The sequence below is a fragment of the Macrobrachium rosenbergii genome, chromosome 54 (genome assembly GCF_040412425.1).
Source record: "Macrobrachium rosenbergii isolate ZJJX-2024 chromosome 54, ASM4041242v1, whole genome shotgun sequence".
Classification (NCBI taxonomy): Eukaryota; Metazoa; Arthropoda; class Malacostraca; order Decapoda; family Palaemonidae; genus Macrobrachium; species Macrobrachium rosenbergii.
In genome coordinates this window covers 38,500,763-38,519,956 of record NC_089794.1, presented here as the reverse complement: position 1 = coordinate 38,519,956, position 19,194 = coordinate 38,500,763, and the positions used below count along the sequence as shown (strand labels likewise).

Sequence of the window (19,194 nt, the reverse complement as noted above, 5' to 3'; positions counted from 1 at the left end):
TCTGTATTAAGTCAAATTTAAGGAGTTGCATTGTGACGTTGTTTTAGGGTGTGAATGTGGGAGCAGCTGTGAGGAACTTAACTTTTCCAGGGATACCAGGTACCCAATTAACTCTTGCTAAGTCTTAGCTATCTTGTGAAGGATGGTTAAGAAACATGCTGCTAATGTCTTGAAGGTTGTAATCTGCCTTCTGATGAATACACCAATTCGGTGAAGCTGTTAACTCTGGCATTCCAGAGTTGACCTTTTGTATGGGGAGTCGCAGGCCTGAGGACTGATAGGAAGTGCAGAAGAACCATCAGGCATTTTCTTCAAATCATCCCTTGAAGGAGTCAGGCAAACCATAAAGCTGCCAGCCAGTTAATGTACCTTGGCAACAACTGGACAAAAGATATTCTACTTGAGGAGAGCAGATGATTTGGAGTGTGAACGTTCTCACTCTGTCTGTTGAAGCAAGGGACAGGATCATTTCAAGATTGGCAAACCCACTCACAGCGGGCCCACTATTCTTTACAAAAAGATTATTGGGTTTGTTATTCTTTACATGGGAATAATTGCATTCACTGTTCTAGACATTGAAGTGTAATTATTCGCTGTTCTAGACATGAACACTTCAGTACCAGACATTTGATCCCCCAAGGGCTAGTACTAAACAAGGCAAAATACATTTGATACCCCCCTGGGCTACTACTAAACTTGGCAAAACAGTGTAGGTGAATCCCTGTATCGCCATGTTTAGTACTAGTCCTCATTTGGAATTAGAGTTCGGACCAGAAAGGGTTGGCCATTCTTTGCATGAGGTGGTGGGTTCACTAAGCTTGACATGATCCGGGACAAAACATGAAACAAACCCCAGTCCCTCCATGTAGAAGAAATGCAGTCATAATAACCTACCCTAACTAAGATATAGGTCTCCATCCTCCCAAGGACTTTGGCGGTAAGCAAAAGCTGACTGTAGTATTCTGGTGATCTAGAAGAATCTGCTGTACTTTGGATAAGAAGAGGTGACTGGAAAAATCTTGACGGTACCCTTTTGTAGCATGAGGTCTCCACTTTAGGAACCTGTCTCTTCAGTGTACTAGAGTGGTAGCAGAGTGGGGTGGGGTTTTACTGAAGATTGACAGATGGTAACCAAAGCAGAGAACTAGTATAGTACTCTGAAGCTGGGAAGCAGAGTAATGCTGATGTTGCAGATACAGACAGGGCATTGTACAGGTATAAGCGTATGAAGACTGCTGATGGTTTGGCATGATGGATCTGTGTTGAAGGGTGGAGAAACTTTTCTGTTGGTGAAGTGACATGGGTTGGGAAATGGATTGCCCAGAAGATGATGATGGTTTAGGTGATTATTCCCTAACAACTATACCTGGCATTCTGGGAAGGGACCAGGATCCATGGAATTGGTGATCAGCAGGGAGAAAAGTTCTGCTCTAGAAAGATGTTCTGAACTAGCCTGCATGTTCACATCGTTCATTGCAATGTCTATTGACATGTATCCTAGTAAAGAACATTAAACACAGAAGATTGGCCTAGGGGAACAACAAACCAATGAGCTGTACTTATAATTTCAGCAGAAGGTGAATCACCAGCTAATAGGGAACTGGCCTGGCACCTCTAAGCCCCCATTTCTGTATCACCAGCTAATAGGGAACTGGCACCTCTTAAGCCCCCATTTCTGTAAGTTCAAATGGGCTATGTGCTGCTGCAGAACTGGCCATAATTGAACATAAGCATTCATGACTGAATTTAGCAGTGCTGATTTCCTGTAAAGGTTGCATAATATCTATTGAAATTCTTTACCAGCAACCTGTAGCAGGCAGGTTGGGTAGAAATTCTTCATACAAGATAGATGAAAAACACCAGGCCAGTAATGTAGATTTGTAATTTTTTTTTTTTTTTTTTTTTGAAACTTGAGGAAAAGAATAGTAGGCTATGCATTACAAACACACACACACCTCCAAACTTAAGACCTGTTACTGTATATTAGTATCTCGTGTCCATATTGTTAAAATTAAATCTGGATGTCATTGAAAGGGGAATTACAAAAATATTTGGGTGTCATTGAAAAGGGAATTACAAAAATATTTGTAATATTTCTTCAAAAAGCATGTATTGTATTTATATGTCCTGTATGCTTTCTTAATAGTAGAATTTATATCTGATTTACAGTGGTCATTGAAGAGGCAGCAGAAATTCTGGAAGCGCATGTAATAACAGCCCTAACACACCAGTGTCAGCATCTGATCATGATTGGTAAGTGGAGATTATCTGTAATGTTTTCAGTGATGACAGTTACAACTGGCAGGAGATCATTAGCAATGTTTTTGAACTGATGGTAGTAGTGACACTTCAACTTAATGGACTTGAACCTCTCAGATTTCAGTGTAAAGTACCTAATGTGCATATATAGGTATAGTTAAAATTGTACTTTGGTTTTGAAAAGTCAATGTGTCTATTTATCTGGCACACACATGCTAAAGGCATGTTTGTTTGGTTAAATAAAGTGTAAAGGCATGCATATATGAAGGTGACTTACATTTCAGAGTGGCTAGTCACAACATTGCAAATCAGTGGTGAATCACAACATTGCAAATCAAACAAACGAGATGTTTATGGTCATTTTTAAAATGTTTTGAGTTTTGTTTGTTTTTCATGTCGTATAGCCATAAATACAGTATGTAGGATTATTCTAAATGAATGATGATAACAGAATAACAGTCGGGATAGGCTGTTAAATACTTCATATGGCTGTCGAGATGCCACATTACAATTTGCAGGATTTCATGCATTTCCCAATATTCACACCCATAGGTTCACATTATGAGAAGGCAGTGTTATATGCATGTGAAATAACAAGCCCAAAAGTCTTGTTCAGTGAGAATGTTTTTAGTTTTTGTGAATGTTTTTAGTGTTTTCTTTTAACAATTGGATTATCCTGATGACTCTTAATTCCATGACAATATTACCACTTTTTTTTTTTTTTTTTTTTTTTTTTAGCACACTACCTCCTGTTCAGAAATTTTTTTTTTTTTTTTTAGAACACTACCTCCTGTTCAGAAGTACACAAACCTTACCACTGTGCATCAGTTTCAAAAATATTTCCTGTGCACCAATAATTTTTCTTATGCAGTTAATGAGCTAGTCAATATTCTGAGTTACACTAACCAGACAACTACTGTATGTCATTTATTGACATTCATGTGTAGCCTAGACAATTTGTTTAAAAGTGAGAGATGAGAATGGATGGAAGAAGTGGACACCTGAGTGGGAAAAGACTCAAAGTGAATGGGTGAAAAATGTAAAAGACCAAAGTGAGTGGCTGAAAAATATGTCGGAAAGCAATGCAGCTATGGCCTGAAGGGACACTGTAAGAAACATCAAGCATGCCACTTGACATCAAGTGTACCACTGTAGGCAGTGGTCCACTGAATGTTTATATGTTTGGTGCACATAATCTTGAAGTGCTATTGCTGTATAACAAATTTGTTAATTCTTTTAACTCTTTCATAGGTGATCACCAGCAGCTACAGCCTAGTGCAACCGTTTATGAGTTGTCCACAAAGTTTGGATTAGGCACATCCCTTTTTGAACGACTGATTAAGAATAATGTTGCGTAAGTATATTTTGCATAGTTAAATGACGCTTTTAGCACACATTACTGTATTTGATGGCGTATAAGACCCCCTTCTCCTCCATTCCAGTGGGAATTAAGAAGAAAATTGTTGTACGTGTTTATGGGTAAGCATTTAATGTTACTGAAATATTTTCATTCCATCCTTGCCCACAAACCCTTTTGAATGAATATGAATGACACAACACACAACACCTTGCTATTGTTTTCTTTAAGGCAAGTTTTTTCTCATATTTGTGAGATTGCTAACTACACTTTGGTGTAATTAGTTGTATAACTACATACTGTATTTATGCGTAACAATGTATATATTATAATTGTACCTTTTACTCAAACTGTTGAGTACTGTAATTATTATTGTTTACCTTTTACTGAAATCTATAATGTATATTTAGTTTCTGTTAAGCTGCCACACAGTTAAGTTTACATAATATATAAAACAACAAATTCTGTGTTCTCCCTTGCCCTGCCATGTAACAGAAATCCAACATGGCGCAGTGATTGGTTTTGTTTATGCTGTCTACTGTCGTTCAAGAAGTACAGTGTTAAATCTTTAGTACCTGTACACGATGGAGAATCAAATCGAACAACTGGCAGCACTTGTGGCAAGGCAAGCAGAGATGGCTCATCATGCCCAAGAAGCAGCTACGAAAAGGGAAGAACGTTTAACCGCAATTCTAGAGGGTTTTGCTGGTACCTCGGGACATCATAGGAATCAGTCTCAGGCAAGGGCAGTTCCTGCACCACACTTGTCGTCTTCTGTATCTCTTAAAGAGTTTGGTTCGTGGCGTCACAAGTATGAGGGACATGCAGTGTTGACAAGAATGTCATCTCTCTCTTGCTGAGCAGCGGTCAGCATTGATTTCCGTGCTGGACGATGACTGGACCCGCAGACTCTGAGATATGGTCTCTCACTGGATGATGGAGCAGACTTGAAGACTATATTGGATGCCATGGAGTTGCACTTGCGCAACCAAAGGAATGTCATTGTGGACCGATGCGACTTTCATACAAGAGTCCAGGAGTTGCACGAGACCTTCGATGGTTTTTTGTGCGGCATTAAAGAGATTGTTTCTTTCTGTGATTTTTGTGAAACCTGCATGGACAGCAGACTACGAGACAGGATCGTCGTTGGAACCAGAGATGAAGAGGCTTTGAAACGTATGTTAGAAGAAAAGAAGCTCACTTTGCAGATGGCTATTGATATTTGCAGAGCATCGGAAAATGCAAATGCCAGTCGTGCTGTTATTAGGGGCAGTGAAAAGTATAATGTTTCAAGAGTGTCCCAATACAAGCAGGTCAGAAGGCAGCCCATTTAAAGCAGCAGTGCTTTAGATGCGGAGGTGACCGCCATCTTGATAAGATGGCATGCAAGGCTCTAAACAGGGACTGCAAACAATGTGGTAAGAAAGGTCACTTTGCAGTGGTGTGCAGGTCAAAGGGACAACCACTGTCTCCTCAGAAGAAGAAAACGAATAATAAAAGCACGTTCAAGCCTTCTAAGCAGAATCTATATCGTGTCATTGGAGATGTTTACAGCAACTGTGCGTCATCACGTCCAACCCCTCAGATTTGCATCAGTACCACTCACCCCAAAGGATCAAGTTCAGTTATGTGGACACCTGACTCTGGAGCGGAGACAACTGTGATAGGACTTGAGAACGCTAAATCTCTTGGAATTCATGAGAGTTCACTGGAGCCGATCATTATGGGTGGTCTTATTGCAGTAGATCGTCAACCTCTCACTAACATGGGTACTTTTGAGGCTTTTTTTAACTTTGGGGAATCGTAGTACGACAACAGTTGTGTCAGTCATCAAGGAAGTGAAAGGTGCACTTCTGAGCTGGTTTGATTGTGTAGCACTAGGAATATTACCAGAAAACTTTCCAGCGCAAATACAACATGTTACATGTTCAGTGTCGCAACCACATATAGCATCGAGAACCAGGAAGGTTTTGGAGCCACAAGTGACTTCTAACACACAGGATGTTGCGCAATCTGCAAGTGCCAGCAGTTTGGTGTCTGTGCCAGTGGCATTGCCAAGATGGCCACACAGCAGAGACCCTACAGAAGCAGAGCATGCAGAACATGCAGCTTCCATCATTTCTGCTTATCCTCATGTGTTTGATGCTTCAGCTACTCTAAGGGAAATGCAGGGAGGGCCTATGAGGATTCAGCTGTCAGCAGATGCACATCCTTTTGCAGTGACCGCACCATGCACCATTCCGTATTGTTGGAGATCGGATATTAAAGCTCAGCTAGATGACCTGCTTGCTAAGGATATCATTGGTGAGGTTGATTACCCCACCGAATGGTGTCATCCGATGGTCCCTATTGCAAAGAAGATGGGTGGTGTGCGGTTGTGTGTGGACCTTACAAGACTTAACCGCTACGTGCGCAGACCTACATATCCAGTTCGATCCCCTCACAATGCTATATCGTCTGTGGATGCTGGAGCCAGGTGGTTCACTACTTTGGATGCGAAGATGGGATACTTCCAAATCAAAATTGCTGAAGAAGATCAGGATCTTACTTGCTTCATCACACCTTGGGGACGTTACAAATTCAAACTAGCTGTAATGGGGCTTGTATCATCTGGAGGTGAGTACAATTGTCGAGGAGATCAAGCTTTGGGAGATATTCCACGCACTGTCAAAATTGTTGATGATATTTTGGTGTATGATTCTAGTTACCGTGACCACTTAGCCCATGTGATCACACTTGTGCAAAAATGTGACAAATTTGGAGTAACCTTAAATCCTGACAAAATTTTCTTTGCTCAACCTAATGTTGAATTTTGTGGTTACAGTATAAATCATGAAGGTTATAGTGTGGATTCTCGGAAGGTGAGAGCTATAGCTGAATTTCCAAAGCCACAAAATATCACTGATCTCAGGTCATTCATGGGTTTAACCAATCAGCTTGGGAGCTTTTCTTCTGCGATTGCAGCCGCTGCACAGCCACTCAGGGACCTGCTTAAACCTCGGAATGAGTGGTGCTGGACCCCTCAGCATGACGTGGCTTTTGAGAAAACTAAAGAAGCACTCATAGCTCCTCCTGTTTTAGCTCATTTTGATGCATCTTTACCTACTATGCTCCAAACTGACGCATCCAAGTTACATGGTATGGGGTTTGTTTTGCTGCAACAACATGGAGAGGCTTGGAAGCTCATCCAGTGTGGATCCAGGTTTCTAACGGATGCGGAAACTAGGTATGTCGTAATTGAGGTTGAGATGGCTGCTGTACTTTGGGCAGTGAGGAAATGCAGTGTTTACTTGGCTGGTTTGCCTTATTTTGACCTGGTAGTAGACCATCGACCACTTATTCCTATTCTCAATTCAAGACCATCGACCACTTATTCCTATTCTCAATTCAAAACTTCTTGGAGAAATAGAGAATCCTCGACTGCAGCGTATGAGAATGAAACTGCAGATTTACTTTTGCTGCACGGTGGCAAAGTGGGAAATGTCACAGCATGCCGGATGCACTCTCTCGTTCACCAGTTCAGAGCCTTGCTGAGGACAGTGATGTGCTGGATGATGCAGATCCATTGCATACTGCTGTTGTATTGTCTTTATTAGCTACTTGTGAGGAGGGCATAAGGTTAGCACCTCTACGGGACCAGACGCTGGATAAGATTCGTGATGCTTCTGCACATGATGGTGAATATCTGTCATTAAGAGATGTAATAATGAAAGGATTTCCAGATCATAAGCATAGCTTACCAGAAGAGTTGCGAGCATACTGGGGAATTCGGGACATGCTGGCCATGGATGATGGTTTGATAGTTTATGGACCTAGACTTCTCATACCTCGCAGCCTGCGAGCGAAAACTTTGCAGTGTCTACATGATGCTCACCAAGGAGTGGACCGCACAAGCGTCGAGCACGCCAGACGGTGTACTGGCCAGGGATTGACAGGGACGTTGAGAATACAGTGAAGTCTTGTTCTCGTTGCCGAGAGCTGTTACCAGGTCAGCAGAATGAGCCTTTGATGCAGGAAGACTTGCCAAGTCGAGTATTTGAGTCTGTGTCTGCTGATTATTTTCATGTCTCTGGCAAGACATTTCTTGTTACGTTGATCGCCTATCAGGTTGGCCGTATGTATCTTCGTGCAATGGATCAACTTCTGCAGCTCAACTAGTTAGTTTGTTGAGGGCAATATTTTCAGACACAGGTGTGCCTGTAATACTGAAAACGGATGGAGGACCGCAGTTCGCTTCATCAACACTGCGGCATTTCCTTGCACGATGGGGGGTGGAACACCGCGTGACATCGCCATATAATCCAAAAGCAAATGGTCATGCCGAAGCTACCGTGAAGATTATCAAGAAGTTGATTTTGACGACCACAGGAAATGGCAAGCTGGATGAGGATGAGTTCGCATGAGGGCTTCTTGAGCTCAGGACTACTCCACGGGCGGACGGTAGATCTCCAGCGCAAATCTTGTTTGGACATCCTTTGCGTTCCAAGATTCCTGCTCATCATCGTTCATTTGCAAAAGAATGGCAACGTACAGCTGACGAATGTGACATAAAGGCTGAGTACCTTCGGCAGCAGGCAAAGGAACAGTATGATGCCACTGCTAGACCACTCTCTAAGCTGAACCTTGGTATGTACGTGGATCTGCAAGACCCTAAGACAAAACGATGGGATAAACCAGGAGTTGTGGTCGGAATTGGCACGAGGAGGGATTACCTCGTGAAGACTGGGAGTGGGCGCATCTATTGGAGAAATCGGAGGTTCCTACGACCTCATCACCCTTTTTTGCCAGGAGACATTATTTCTCCGCCTATCTCGGTGTTGGGTGGTGAAGCTTCAGGATATGGAGATCGTAGATCACCTGCAACATCACCTAAGCCTGATACTCAGTTAACAGTTGCCTTACCAGTACGACGTAGTGGACGTCAGACACGGGCACCAGAGCGTTTAAAAATAAGATGGGACTCGAAATCATATGCTAAATAAGGACCTTAAGATGCCAGGTATCCTTGTATTGCACCTGCCACCTTGGGGGGAGGTGTGAGATTGCTAATTACACTTTGGTGTAATTAGTTGTATAACTACATACTGTATTTATGCGTAACAATGTATTTATTATAATTGTACCTTTTACTCAAACTGTTGAGTACTGTAATTATTACTGTTTACCTTTTACTGAAATCTACAATGTATATTTAGTTTCTGTTAAGCTGCCATACAGTTAAGTTTACATAATATATAAAACAACAAATTCTGTGTTCTCCCTTGCCCTGCCATGTAACAGAAATCCAACAATATTAGAAAAGGGCCGGTTTTATACCATCAGCACAACATACCAGGTCTTAGGGGTCCTGGTGTGTCATTTCATGACAATTGGTTTGTTACTATGACTGTTTAGGCCCTTTAATACTAATGTTGGATGGTACATTGAATGGTACAGGAACACCATTCATACTCGTATTACTGTTTTTGCCCAGTTCAAAAGTTATTTTCAATGTTTTTTTTTTTTTTTTGTTTTACAAAATTATGGAATTTTAGTATTTTAGTTATAATTCACTGGCAATGCAGCAGTGGTAAATGCTACCTTTTCATAAACCTGTAATACAAACCTTCTTTTCCTGCAAAATACTGGCTCCCTATTTCTTCTGATCTCTTCGCCTCATGTATTAGTTTGGTAAAGTTGAGTTTTCCTAATTCCTTTCATTTATCATCCAGTTTTTTAACTCTTCCCCGAGTCCTAACCAATGTGGGTGTTGACAAAGAAGGTTATGTTTGCCCTTAGTAGCAGTTTGTAACAGCTGTTCTTGTTTCCTCCATTACTGTATCACTTTTGCCATAGTTGGTGTCCCACTCTCTTTGCTGCTTTGTAACCATGCTCCTTAGCACAGTTACCACTTGTAGTTTGTAACCAATAGTTTTTGAAAAGGTGGTCTTAATGCCATGCATAGGATAATTCGAATTTAATGATTATCAGTCTTGCAGCTTAAAAGGAATGCTGATGTAGGGAAAAAATGTGATGTAATGGAAGTAGTTATAGCTGGGAGTACTTATTAGTATTCAGATCAGCTGATTGAAATTTAATGATGGAGAAATATTTAATGATATATACTCTATATATATTTAGGAATTTTAAGGACCAGTGGAAATTAAATGGTATAATTTGAAGTTCATTTATCAGTACTACCCTGAGACTTAGCCTATTTCTATTTAGAAGTGACCATTGGAAATATGTTTTGTTCACAACTTTTCAGGTATGAGACACTGGAGTACCAGCATCGTATGCGACCAAGCATTTCACGGTTGCTAGTCCCATCCATCTATCCGAACTTGAAAGATCACGAATCTGTTCATGAATACCCACATGTTAAAGGCTTGCTGAAGGATGTCTTTTTCATCACTCACACACACCATGAGGACAAGGTATGTGATTTTATATTTTGGATTCTGACGTCAGGTCACAAAGTACTCCACAGTAACAGCATTGGGAATTTTGCTGGACAGGACTACATCCTTTTTAGACATACACCAACTTATTTAGTTATTTAATGTTTGTAGCAAGACCTGAAAAAATTTTGTTTTTCTAAGCTTGTATCTGTTTATTTAAAGAAAGGAGAAAGATAAAAACTGGGTAACAGTTCCTGTCCGAAAGTAGAACATTCCAGTTGAGACCTTTCATTAGCTGAAGTAGGGTAAACTGAAGAATCATTGATCATGAGTGTGTAATGTGAATTGAAATAGTTTATAATATGAACATTTCAATTAAGTTTATAATATGAACATTTCAATTAATCCCAGCCTCAAAAATAACCAACAAAGTTGGGTAACAGTTCTGAAGGTAGAACATTCCAGTTGAGACCTTTCATTAGCTGAAGTAGGGTAAGCTGAAGAATCATTGATCATGAGTGTATAATGTGAATTGAAATATTGTATGATATGAACACTTCAAGTAATCCCAGCCCCAAAAATAACCAACAAAGAACCAGAATCTGGAAGACAGCAAGGACACTGAGCAGATTGAAAGGGTGGTGGTGGTATTATAAGGCTTAAACATCAGAGGTTGGTTTTCCTTTGGATTTCCATTGGATAGCAAAAACTAATGTCTTTTGTAAAGGCAGAGTGTCTTTAAAGCTAACTAATGGAAACAGCTGTGCAGGTGAGAGTTTTGCACTGAAGTTGACTTTGAAGTCTTGACATCATCATGTTTTACAGATACAAAATTTTTAAAGATGATTTGCGGAACAAAATTTTTTAAAGATGGTTTGCTAGTGCTCTAAGCCATGGAAGGAATCCCATAATTAGTCAAGTTGAGGTCCTTAAAGGAACAGCTTGTACCTATTTTCCTATCTTTCCCCACAAGAATGTATGTTTAATGAAAATGAAGATATAGAGGGATGAAGAAATTTGTTTTTATTTAGCATTTCCCAACGTTTTGTGAGAGAGAGAGAGAGAGAGAGCGAGTGTAATTGTCGTTGTGAGTGGTTCGGTTGTTGGAGTTCGTTTTACGGTGCTGTCTGTCTGTCTGTCGGTCTGTCGGGAGTTTTTCGGTTTTGGGGAAGTCTTGGGCAGTTGAGGTCCAACCTTGAAAGTGAACGGGAAGTTTGTCTGTTTTTTTTTTGGTACCAACATTAATGGTTCATGTGTCTCTTCTTTTTTTTGTTTGTTCGTTGTTGGTGGAGGGTCGGTTTGAAATTTTGTTTTTGTGGTTTCTGTGTGCTGTGATTGGCGACCGTGGACCTTTACCCATCTCCAGCAACCGAAGATCAGCGTGAGTGTTGTTTTGTTTGTGGGTTAGAATTCCGCCACATAATATTTGGCGCCCAACGTGGGGCAGCTGGTATTGCAGCTGCAAGTGAGATTGGTGGCTGGTAGTGTGACTGAAGAGAAGGATGGAAGAGGAACTGGTAAGGTTGAGAGAGGAGAATTCGTGGTTGAGGGGTGAGAATGAGAGATTGAGGAGTCAGTTGGAGGAGGTGGAGGGAATGCTAAGAAGTGCAAAAGAAGAAATGAAAGGGGGAGATGAAAGAGTCAGAAGAGAGAATGGAAGAGAGGATGGATAAAAAGTTGGAGGGAATGATGAAAAGTGTGGAAGAAATGATGAAAGGTAGGTTCAAGGGTGGTTTTAGAGAAGGGGCTGTTGGAGGCAGGTCCTCTGGAACGTGTGAAGGGGCAAGAGAGAAAGAAAAGGAGGAAGAAGTGAATGGAAGCGTGAGTGATGAAAGTGATGTGGAAATAGGAAGTAAGAAACGAGAGAATGAAAGGCAGGGGTAAGGAAAAGGGAATGAAAAGCAAGGGAAGGAACGGAGGGAAAGTAAGGATAAGTCAGGGGAGGAAAAAGGGAAGAAGGGAAAGGGAAAGGAAATTGGTAAGAAGGGCAAGGAAGTGGGAAAGGCAGGAAAGAAGGGAGAGGGGTGAAGGCAGTAGTGATAGTGAGGTGGATGGAGGTGAGTGGATAAAAGTGGATAAAAGAGGGGAAGAAGAGTGTAATGAGTAAGATGAATGTAAGTGCGGAAGTGGACTCTTTGTATTTGGAAGAGGGTATGAAAGGACAGAGTGAAAGTAGCGAAAGTGAGAGTGAAAGTGAGAAAGAAGTGAGAAAGGCTATGTATGTGAGGGAGGTACCCGGTGAAAGGTATAATGAGTATGGAAGTAGGGATGTGCATGATTTCTTTAGGGAGTATGAAAGGTTTTGTCAGGATAAGTACGGGTAGAGTAAGAGAGTGTGGGCACGAGAATTAGGAGAATATTTGACTGGATTTTTGCTTGATATGTATAGGGTTATTATGAGTGTGGGAGATGTTGAGTATGACAAGGTGAAAGCTAGACTAGTTGAGCAAGCGAGGCGTATGAAAGCGAAGTGTTAAGTATAAGAGGAAGAATGAATTTGATGAGGCAAGAATGAAAGCTGGGGAAACCTTGTCACTGTATGCTTGTAGGCTGAGACGTTGGCAAGGAAGAAGTTTGGGGATGATGGGATAGATGAATGTAAGGAGTTAGTACGGAAGTTGTTAGGGACAGTGCCAGATGGAGTTAGAGAATTTGTGAACTTGAAGCGGAAGGAGAAGAAAAGATGGGATGAATGAAAGGTTGACTTGGGGAGAAATTTTGGAAATTGTAGAAGATTATGAGCTTGACAGGGTTATAAAAGAGAGTAGAAGTGTAAGTGTAAGGGCTGGGGTAGATGAGAGAGTGCCAGAGTTTGGAAGCTTTAGGGATGCAGTGTTGAGGGGCCCAATGAGAATGGCCGATAGTGTAATAGATAGGAGTGTAAGAGCAAGTAATGTGGAGGTGCCAGTGAGGATGAATGATGGGTTTGTAAAGGGAACAACGGGTTGGACGGGTTAGGGATAGTAGTGTACAAAGGAAAGTCGGTGAGTGGAAGTCGAGCGAAGTGTTTTAGATGTGGAAAGGAAGGACATACAAAGAATGAGTGTAGGTGGGCTTTAGGAGCGTGTTTCGGGTGTGGGCAATCAGGACATTTGGTAAGGAGTGTACTGAAAGATGGGGGTTAAATGCTACAGGTGCGGACAGGTGGGTCATATTGCTAATGGTTGTAGGGGTACTCGAGTGAATGTAATATGTGGCAACTGTGGTAAGAATGGGCATTATGCGAGAATGTGTTCAGAACCGAGAGCGAAGTGTGTCGAATGTGGAATGGAAGGGCATGTATCAAGTGTATGTAGACGTAAGAGGGTGACTATGACAGCGAATTCGGGAAACTGAGTGTGTAGGGGGTTCAAATGGGTGGATCCTCCAGGATGCAAGCGGTGCGTGTGATGCATGTACGTGAGGGGTTGTTGCATGAGGATCAGCAATTTGTTTTGATAGAGTATGGTAAAAACGTAAGAAAGGGAAGAACGTAAGTAAACTGAATGGTCGTAAGGTGTGATAGGGGTGTGAGTGCCAAAGTGGAAATGAGTGATAAAGCGTTTAATACGGATGAATGGGATGGTATGGATAGAACGTATAGCATATGCGGGTTTGATATAACTGAGTTGACTGAACGTGTAGGGTTAGTGAACGGTTGAGGCGAAATAAAGTATAAGAGTAAGAGAGCGTAGCAGTAATATACGAGTGATTGAAAGCATGAATGAATCATTGCAAGAATTGGAAAGGTCAATGAGCGAATGGGATGGGTTAGTTGAAGAATTGGGGAGGTATTTGGGAACGAGTTAGAGGGTATAGATGAGATTGTGGATGAAATTGAGAGTGGTAATAGTGAAGAAGATAGCGTGAATCTGAGAGAGAATGGAGGAGAAAATGTAAATCTGAATGTTGCTGGAAGAGAGAGCGAGTCTGAGAGAATGATTGCATGCCCGCGAACGCGATCTAGAGTACCTGCTAGTGAGCATCCATGGGTGTTGCGTAAGGCGATTTGAAAGAGGTGTGAAAGGTGTTGGTTGGGAAATGCTAAAAAGGGGGGAGAAATATAGAGGGATGAAGAAATTTGTTTTTATTTAGCATTTCCCAACGTTTTGTGAGAGAGAGAGAGAGAGAGAGAGAGAGAGAGAGAGAGAGAGAGAGAGAGAGAGAGAGAGAGAGCGAGTGTAATTGTCGTTGTGAGTGGTTCGGTTGTTGGAGTTCGTTTTACGGCGCTGTCTGTCGGTCTGTCGGGAGTTTTTCGGTTTTGGGGAAGTCTTGGGCAGTTGAGGTCCAACCTTGAAAGTGAACGGGAAGTTCGTCTGTTTTTTTTGGTACCAACATTAATGGTTCATGTGTCTCTTCTTTTTTTTTGTTTGTTCGTTGTTGGTGGAGGGTCGGTTTGAAATTTTGTTTTTGTGGTTTCTGTGTGCTGTGATTGGCGACCGTGGACCTTTACCCATCTCCAGCAACCAAAGATCAGGGTGAGTGTTGTTTTGTTTGTGGGTTAGAATTCCGCCACAAAGAGCCATCTACTTTTAATTAATATTTTTGGGCTCTCAGGTATTTCAGCTTATGGAGATGTCACAGTAGTTAAAATTGTTAAATGTAATTAAATTGACATTTAGATGCTCTATTTTCTTAATCCCAGTCACTAAAGTTGCTTTTAAACTTGGCCAGCCTTGTTTGTAGAATGGCTCTATATTTTTGGGCCTTAATCTTGTGTCTCCCTCCTCAGTAGTATTGAGTCTAAGGCAGTTTGTTTGATCACTGACTGAAAAACTATTGACAAATAATAAAAGTCCAATGTATTTTGAAATTTACCATCATTTTATGAGAATCAATCTTATGATTAGTTGTGCATTATTTTACAGAGTGGCAATGACAGCAACACCAAGGCAAATTCACATGAGGCGAAGCTGATCATGGCACTTTGTCGTCACTTGATGCTGCAGGGTTATTCAGAAGAGGACGTAACTGTACTGACCCCTTACACAGGACAGTTCTTCCTGCTGAAGAAGGTATTTATATTTATTGTGTATATCAAGCATAGGAAAACTCTTTTATTCATTTTTATGAAAAAATATCTATAGAAATTTGCACATTTTTTTGTAACTGTGCATGCAAATTAATAAAGCCTTTACAAAGATTTAAAATAAAAATGTGGAAAGTGTGTGTGACATATTAAAGATGCCATTGACTAAGTGGAGACTGTTTCTTTGTTGTTTTAAAGAATGGTTGACTGAAATTTAACAACAGTTTCACTCGGTTGACCATGGCTTTTGCACAAAATGTCAGTTCTGCACAGTATGTGTGGTATATAAACTTTGTTTCATGTATTTTACTGTGACTTGATCAAGGAAATATTAGTTTTTTTTTTAATATAAACAAAATACTCGTTGCCTTCCTCATCCCCATTATTATCCCAGTGCTAAGCGGGTCATTTGATTGATGAGCTTACTCCAGCAGTTCCTGTAAAAAGCATCTTCCTCCAAGTCCTCCCTCTACAGTAATCCTTCGCCCCTCCCTTGACCTTCTATCTCTTTTAGAGGTTCCACCCAAAATTCTCTCCACTCCTCCCATGCTCATCCTTACCACATGCCCGTACCATCTTTGTCTTTACTGTCAGACTGGTAATCTTTACCGATCTGACACTTCTGATTTCGTCATTGTCCAGCCTTTCATGCAGCGTGATTCTCAAAATCCACCTTGGCATCCTCATTTCTGTCGGCTCCAGCTTCCTTTGCTCCTTCCTTCTTAATACCCATCATCACTGGCATGGGCATACGAGGTGAAGCTCATTTGGGAGGGCAACACCAAAATTGCCCAAATTTTAAACATCACAAGATTTTTCTCTCTTTTTTTTAATCACCATATTTGTGTAACAAATACCAGCAGCTGTTAAATTATGTACAGCAGGTACAAATTTGAAAAAGTTTAGCAAAACTACTTAGCTGTTATTCTATTCTTTATTCAGATTATATACATGCACCCTCTTATGTATGCTTTTAAACTGAAATTCATTCAAATAATATAACGCCGAGGCAACTTTTAAGATATTACACAACTTACAAAAGGAACAGACTATCAATATTTATTTTTACATTATCTTTCATGAAAAAAGGCATGACTAGCAAGATCACCAACTGTGAAAATATATACAAATCAGGCTTGGAGCAAATACATATGCTTTATATGAATTATAACAATTACAGTTATAATTAACTGTGCTATTATCAAATTACAACTACAATTACAATGAGGGAACTTCTCAAACACAAATACAATAAAAATTAATTTCAAGCACTCAAACACAAATACAATGAAAATTAATTTCAAGCATTAAAAATTACAGTTAAAAATACATAACCATAGAAAATAAAATGCAGATAAAAAAATATGGAAATTTGGTCTCCTTTTAAAATTAACTCACACAACAAAATTAATAAGTTGTAAAAGCTTTAGTACAACAACAAATGAAACATATTTCTAAAATTTTAGACCTGCAGAAATTAATGTTAGCTTGAATAATTCTCATCCGAAGGTTACTTCATATTTGAAAAAATTCTGTTGCAGTTAAAATTACCATTTGATAGAAATAAAGAATTATAAGTATAATTCCATAAATGTGTAACTAATTACTTTTCTATTAAATTATCATGGCTCCAAGCCTGTACAAATACAATTTATAACATATTTAGAGATAAATTAAGAGAATATTTTGTCCCTTCCATTTCGTTAAAAGAATATTTTGTCCCTTCCCTTTCGTTTGCCAAATAGATCTATTTTGGTGTTCATGTCCATCCTGCTGACATAACCTCTTTCAGTGCAGAGAAGTCCTAATGCTGAGACCCTATCCTGACCCATAGCAGATCTAAGGTAAGTCTTGAGTCTTGTCAAGCACGAGAAGACCTCTCTGCTGAACAAGATGTTGCGGGTAAGGTTGCCAGGTTTTTGTCATCTCACTGAAGTGTGGCAGAGTTTCACGCAGAGAATTTGAGTAAAGATACCTTATCACTTTATTTGCAGTATTCAAATCCACGCCTTCCAGATTGTGAAAAATGGCAGTTTCAGCCATTAGGATGTTGATCTACATTCTAGAATTCAGACACTGCCTTGAAATCATCCTCTACTGCATTCCCTAATATCATTTTTGCCAGGCATGTCAGGATATGTGTATCCCTGTTTGCAAATCTCTCTCTCATTTCGGTGAGAACTCTGTCTGAGGTATCATAGTAAGCAATCCTGGCTCTTTGATGGCCTGTAAAGGAGATGGGTTCTTCAGGAGTTCTCCTGAGAGTGTTTGCAGCCTCTTGGATGGTTTCTTTTGGCTCTTTCCACCTCTTCAATGTCTGGTGCAATTTCAGTCATGTTTGTTGTAGTTTTTCTGGCTTTTTCCCAAATAAGAGAAAACCTATCTTCCTCCCTGCAGTTTTTGAGGGTTTCTAGTGTAGCATCACAAGTGATCTTTGCAGTCGTCACATCAAGGCATTTGTGTTGGAAAAGATCTCTTTTAAAGTGTGCAAGCCAATGATGACCTGGAACTTAAGCATAGCTTTGACAAGACCCTTGCATCCACAGAAGTTTTGGCATCTTTTTCCTTAGACAACTCAATTAGAGCAAGTAGAATTCTCTCAGGTTGTTGCTCTACAGCTTTCACAGCCTCCCATCTACAGGACCAGCGTCTCTCACCGAGAGATTTCAATTTGATGTATGGACTGTATGGTGTTGGGTCAATATCTGGCATGTGTACAGAATGGAGAACATTCTCTCGCCTATAAGTATTAAAGAAGTTGTGGATGGACTGGGCAACTCCAAGAGCATTCCTGATGACAGTGTTTTCCTGCAGTGCAAGGTTAAGTGCCCATAACAGTGGACAGAGATGGCCTTGGGTGCAACCTCTTGCACTCTTGTAGCCACACCTTTCTCTTTGCCACTCATGTTAGATGCCCCATCATAGCACTGGCCAATTACATCCTCAATTCTCAGCTCCATTTTGTGAAGTACATGCAATACCAGTTGGAAGAGTCATTTTTTATATCTATAAAAGGTTTAATGAAAAGTTAACAGACGGAAACACGTTTCTTTTTCTTACCTACAGCATATATTACTCACATAAAAATAATTAAACAAGGAATACCGAGAGAGGAGTCACAGGAGTGTCGACTGTCTGCCTGCTGTGCTTCCTGTTTCGCTAGCAGTATAGCCAGAATGCATAAGAGCATTGTCATATGGTAACTTTGCTGACCATAACATTGACTTATCATTAGAATGTTATTATGTATTCAGTTTCTAATATTACAGTTTCCCTACTGATTACCATTCCTTATTACATTAATCTTTATCATGTACTTCGTTGTACCTTTATATTCATTACAAAGTGTGTTGCCTAACTAAATTATCTGGCAATAATTCTATGGAATTAATGGCTAGAATATCGTATATTCCTGTACACTAGCTGTAGCCGATGGTTGATAATTAATGATAAATACATATTGAACGATATTTGATATATAACAGAAAACTATAATGAAATCATCGGCACAATGATTTAAAGGGACTTTTCAAGACCCTGTTCTCTAACCATGAAATCAGCAATGGATGCATTTCAGCCTGCTGATGGTGGTGAGACTGGAGCGGCTCTCTTTCTCTCTCTCTCTCTCTTGCACGACATATTTGTTCATAGTATTAGCTTCTAACATATTCTCCAAGTACCATATATATTACTTATATACTCTCAATTGTAATGGTAATTCACATGCGATTATTTATTATTTGGTTACTAGTACAGGTTTATATTTATTTTTATTCTTATGCTTATTAAAAAAATAAAAAAAAAGCTTTCCCGAAAGCCCAAATATCTCAACCATTTGCCCGACAAGTTTACCTGTATTTTTACTTTTACTCATGTTATTTTATTTTTTTTATTCATTATTATTTTTTTTATATAAAGTAAAAAATTCCTTCCCCGAATGCCCGAATATCTCGACCGATTTGCCTGAACTTCAGCATTGCCCCGCCTGCCCCCCTGGCCGGTACGCCTATGATCACTGGTATGATTATGGCACAGTACTACCATGCCACCTCCCTCCATGTCCTCTAAGCTGCTGGTATCCTACATTCACCTACAACTTCACACCCACCTTAGTAGCTTAAAATAGATCTCTATTTGAAATTCTCTACCTGTTTCAAATGTTGGCTTCTCTGTCCTGCACAAATAACCTA

The 19,194-nt window shown here is 40.2% G+C and overlaps 1 protein-coding gene across 6 annotated transcripts in view; it reads left to right on the top strand.

Moving 5' to 3' along the window:
• LOC136834990 (NFX1-type zinc finger-containing protein 1-like) overlaps positions 1–19,194 on the top strand; it is a 73,305-nt gene that overhangs the window by 13,552 nt on the left and 40,559 nt on the right. For all 6 annotated transcript variants that reach the window (XM_067097978.1, XM_067097979.1, XM_067097980.1 and 3 more), the window contains exons 4-7: positions 2,170–2,253; positions 3,511–3,613; positions 9,864–10,032; positions 14,844–14,990. In XM_067097978.1, the coding sequence (XP_066954079.1) occupies positions 2,170–2,253; positions 3,511–3,613; positions 9,864–10,032; positions 14,844–14,990 (503 nt within the window). The remainder of the gene's footprint in view (positions 1–2,169; positions 2,254–3,510; positions 3,614–9,863; positions 10,033–14,843; positions 14,991–19,194) is intronic.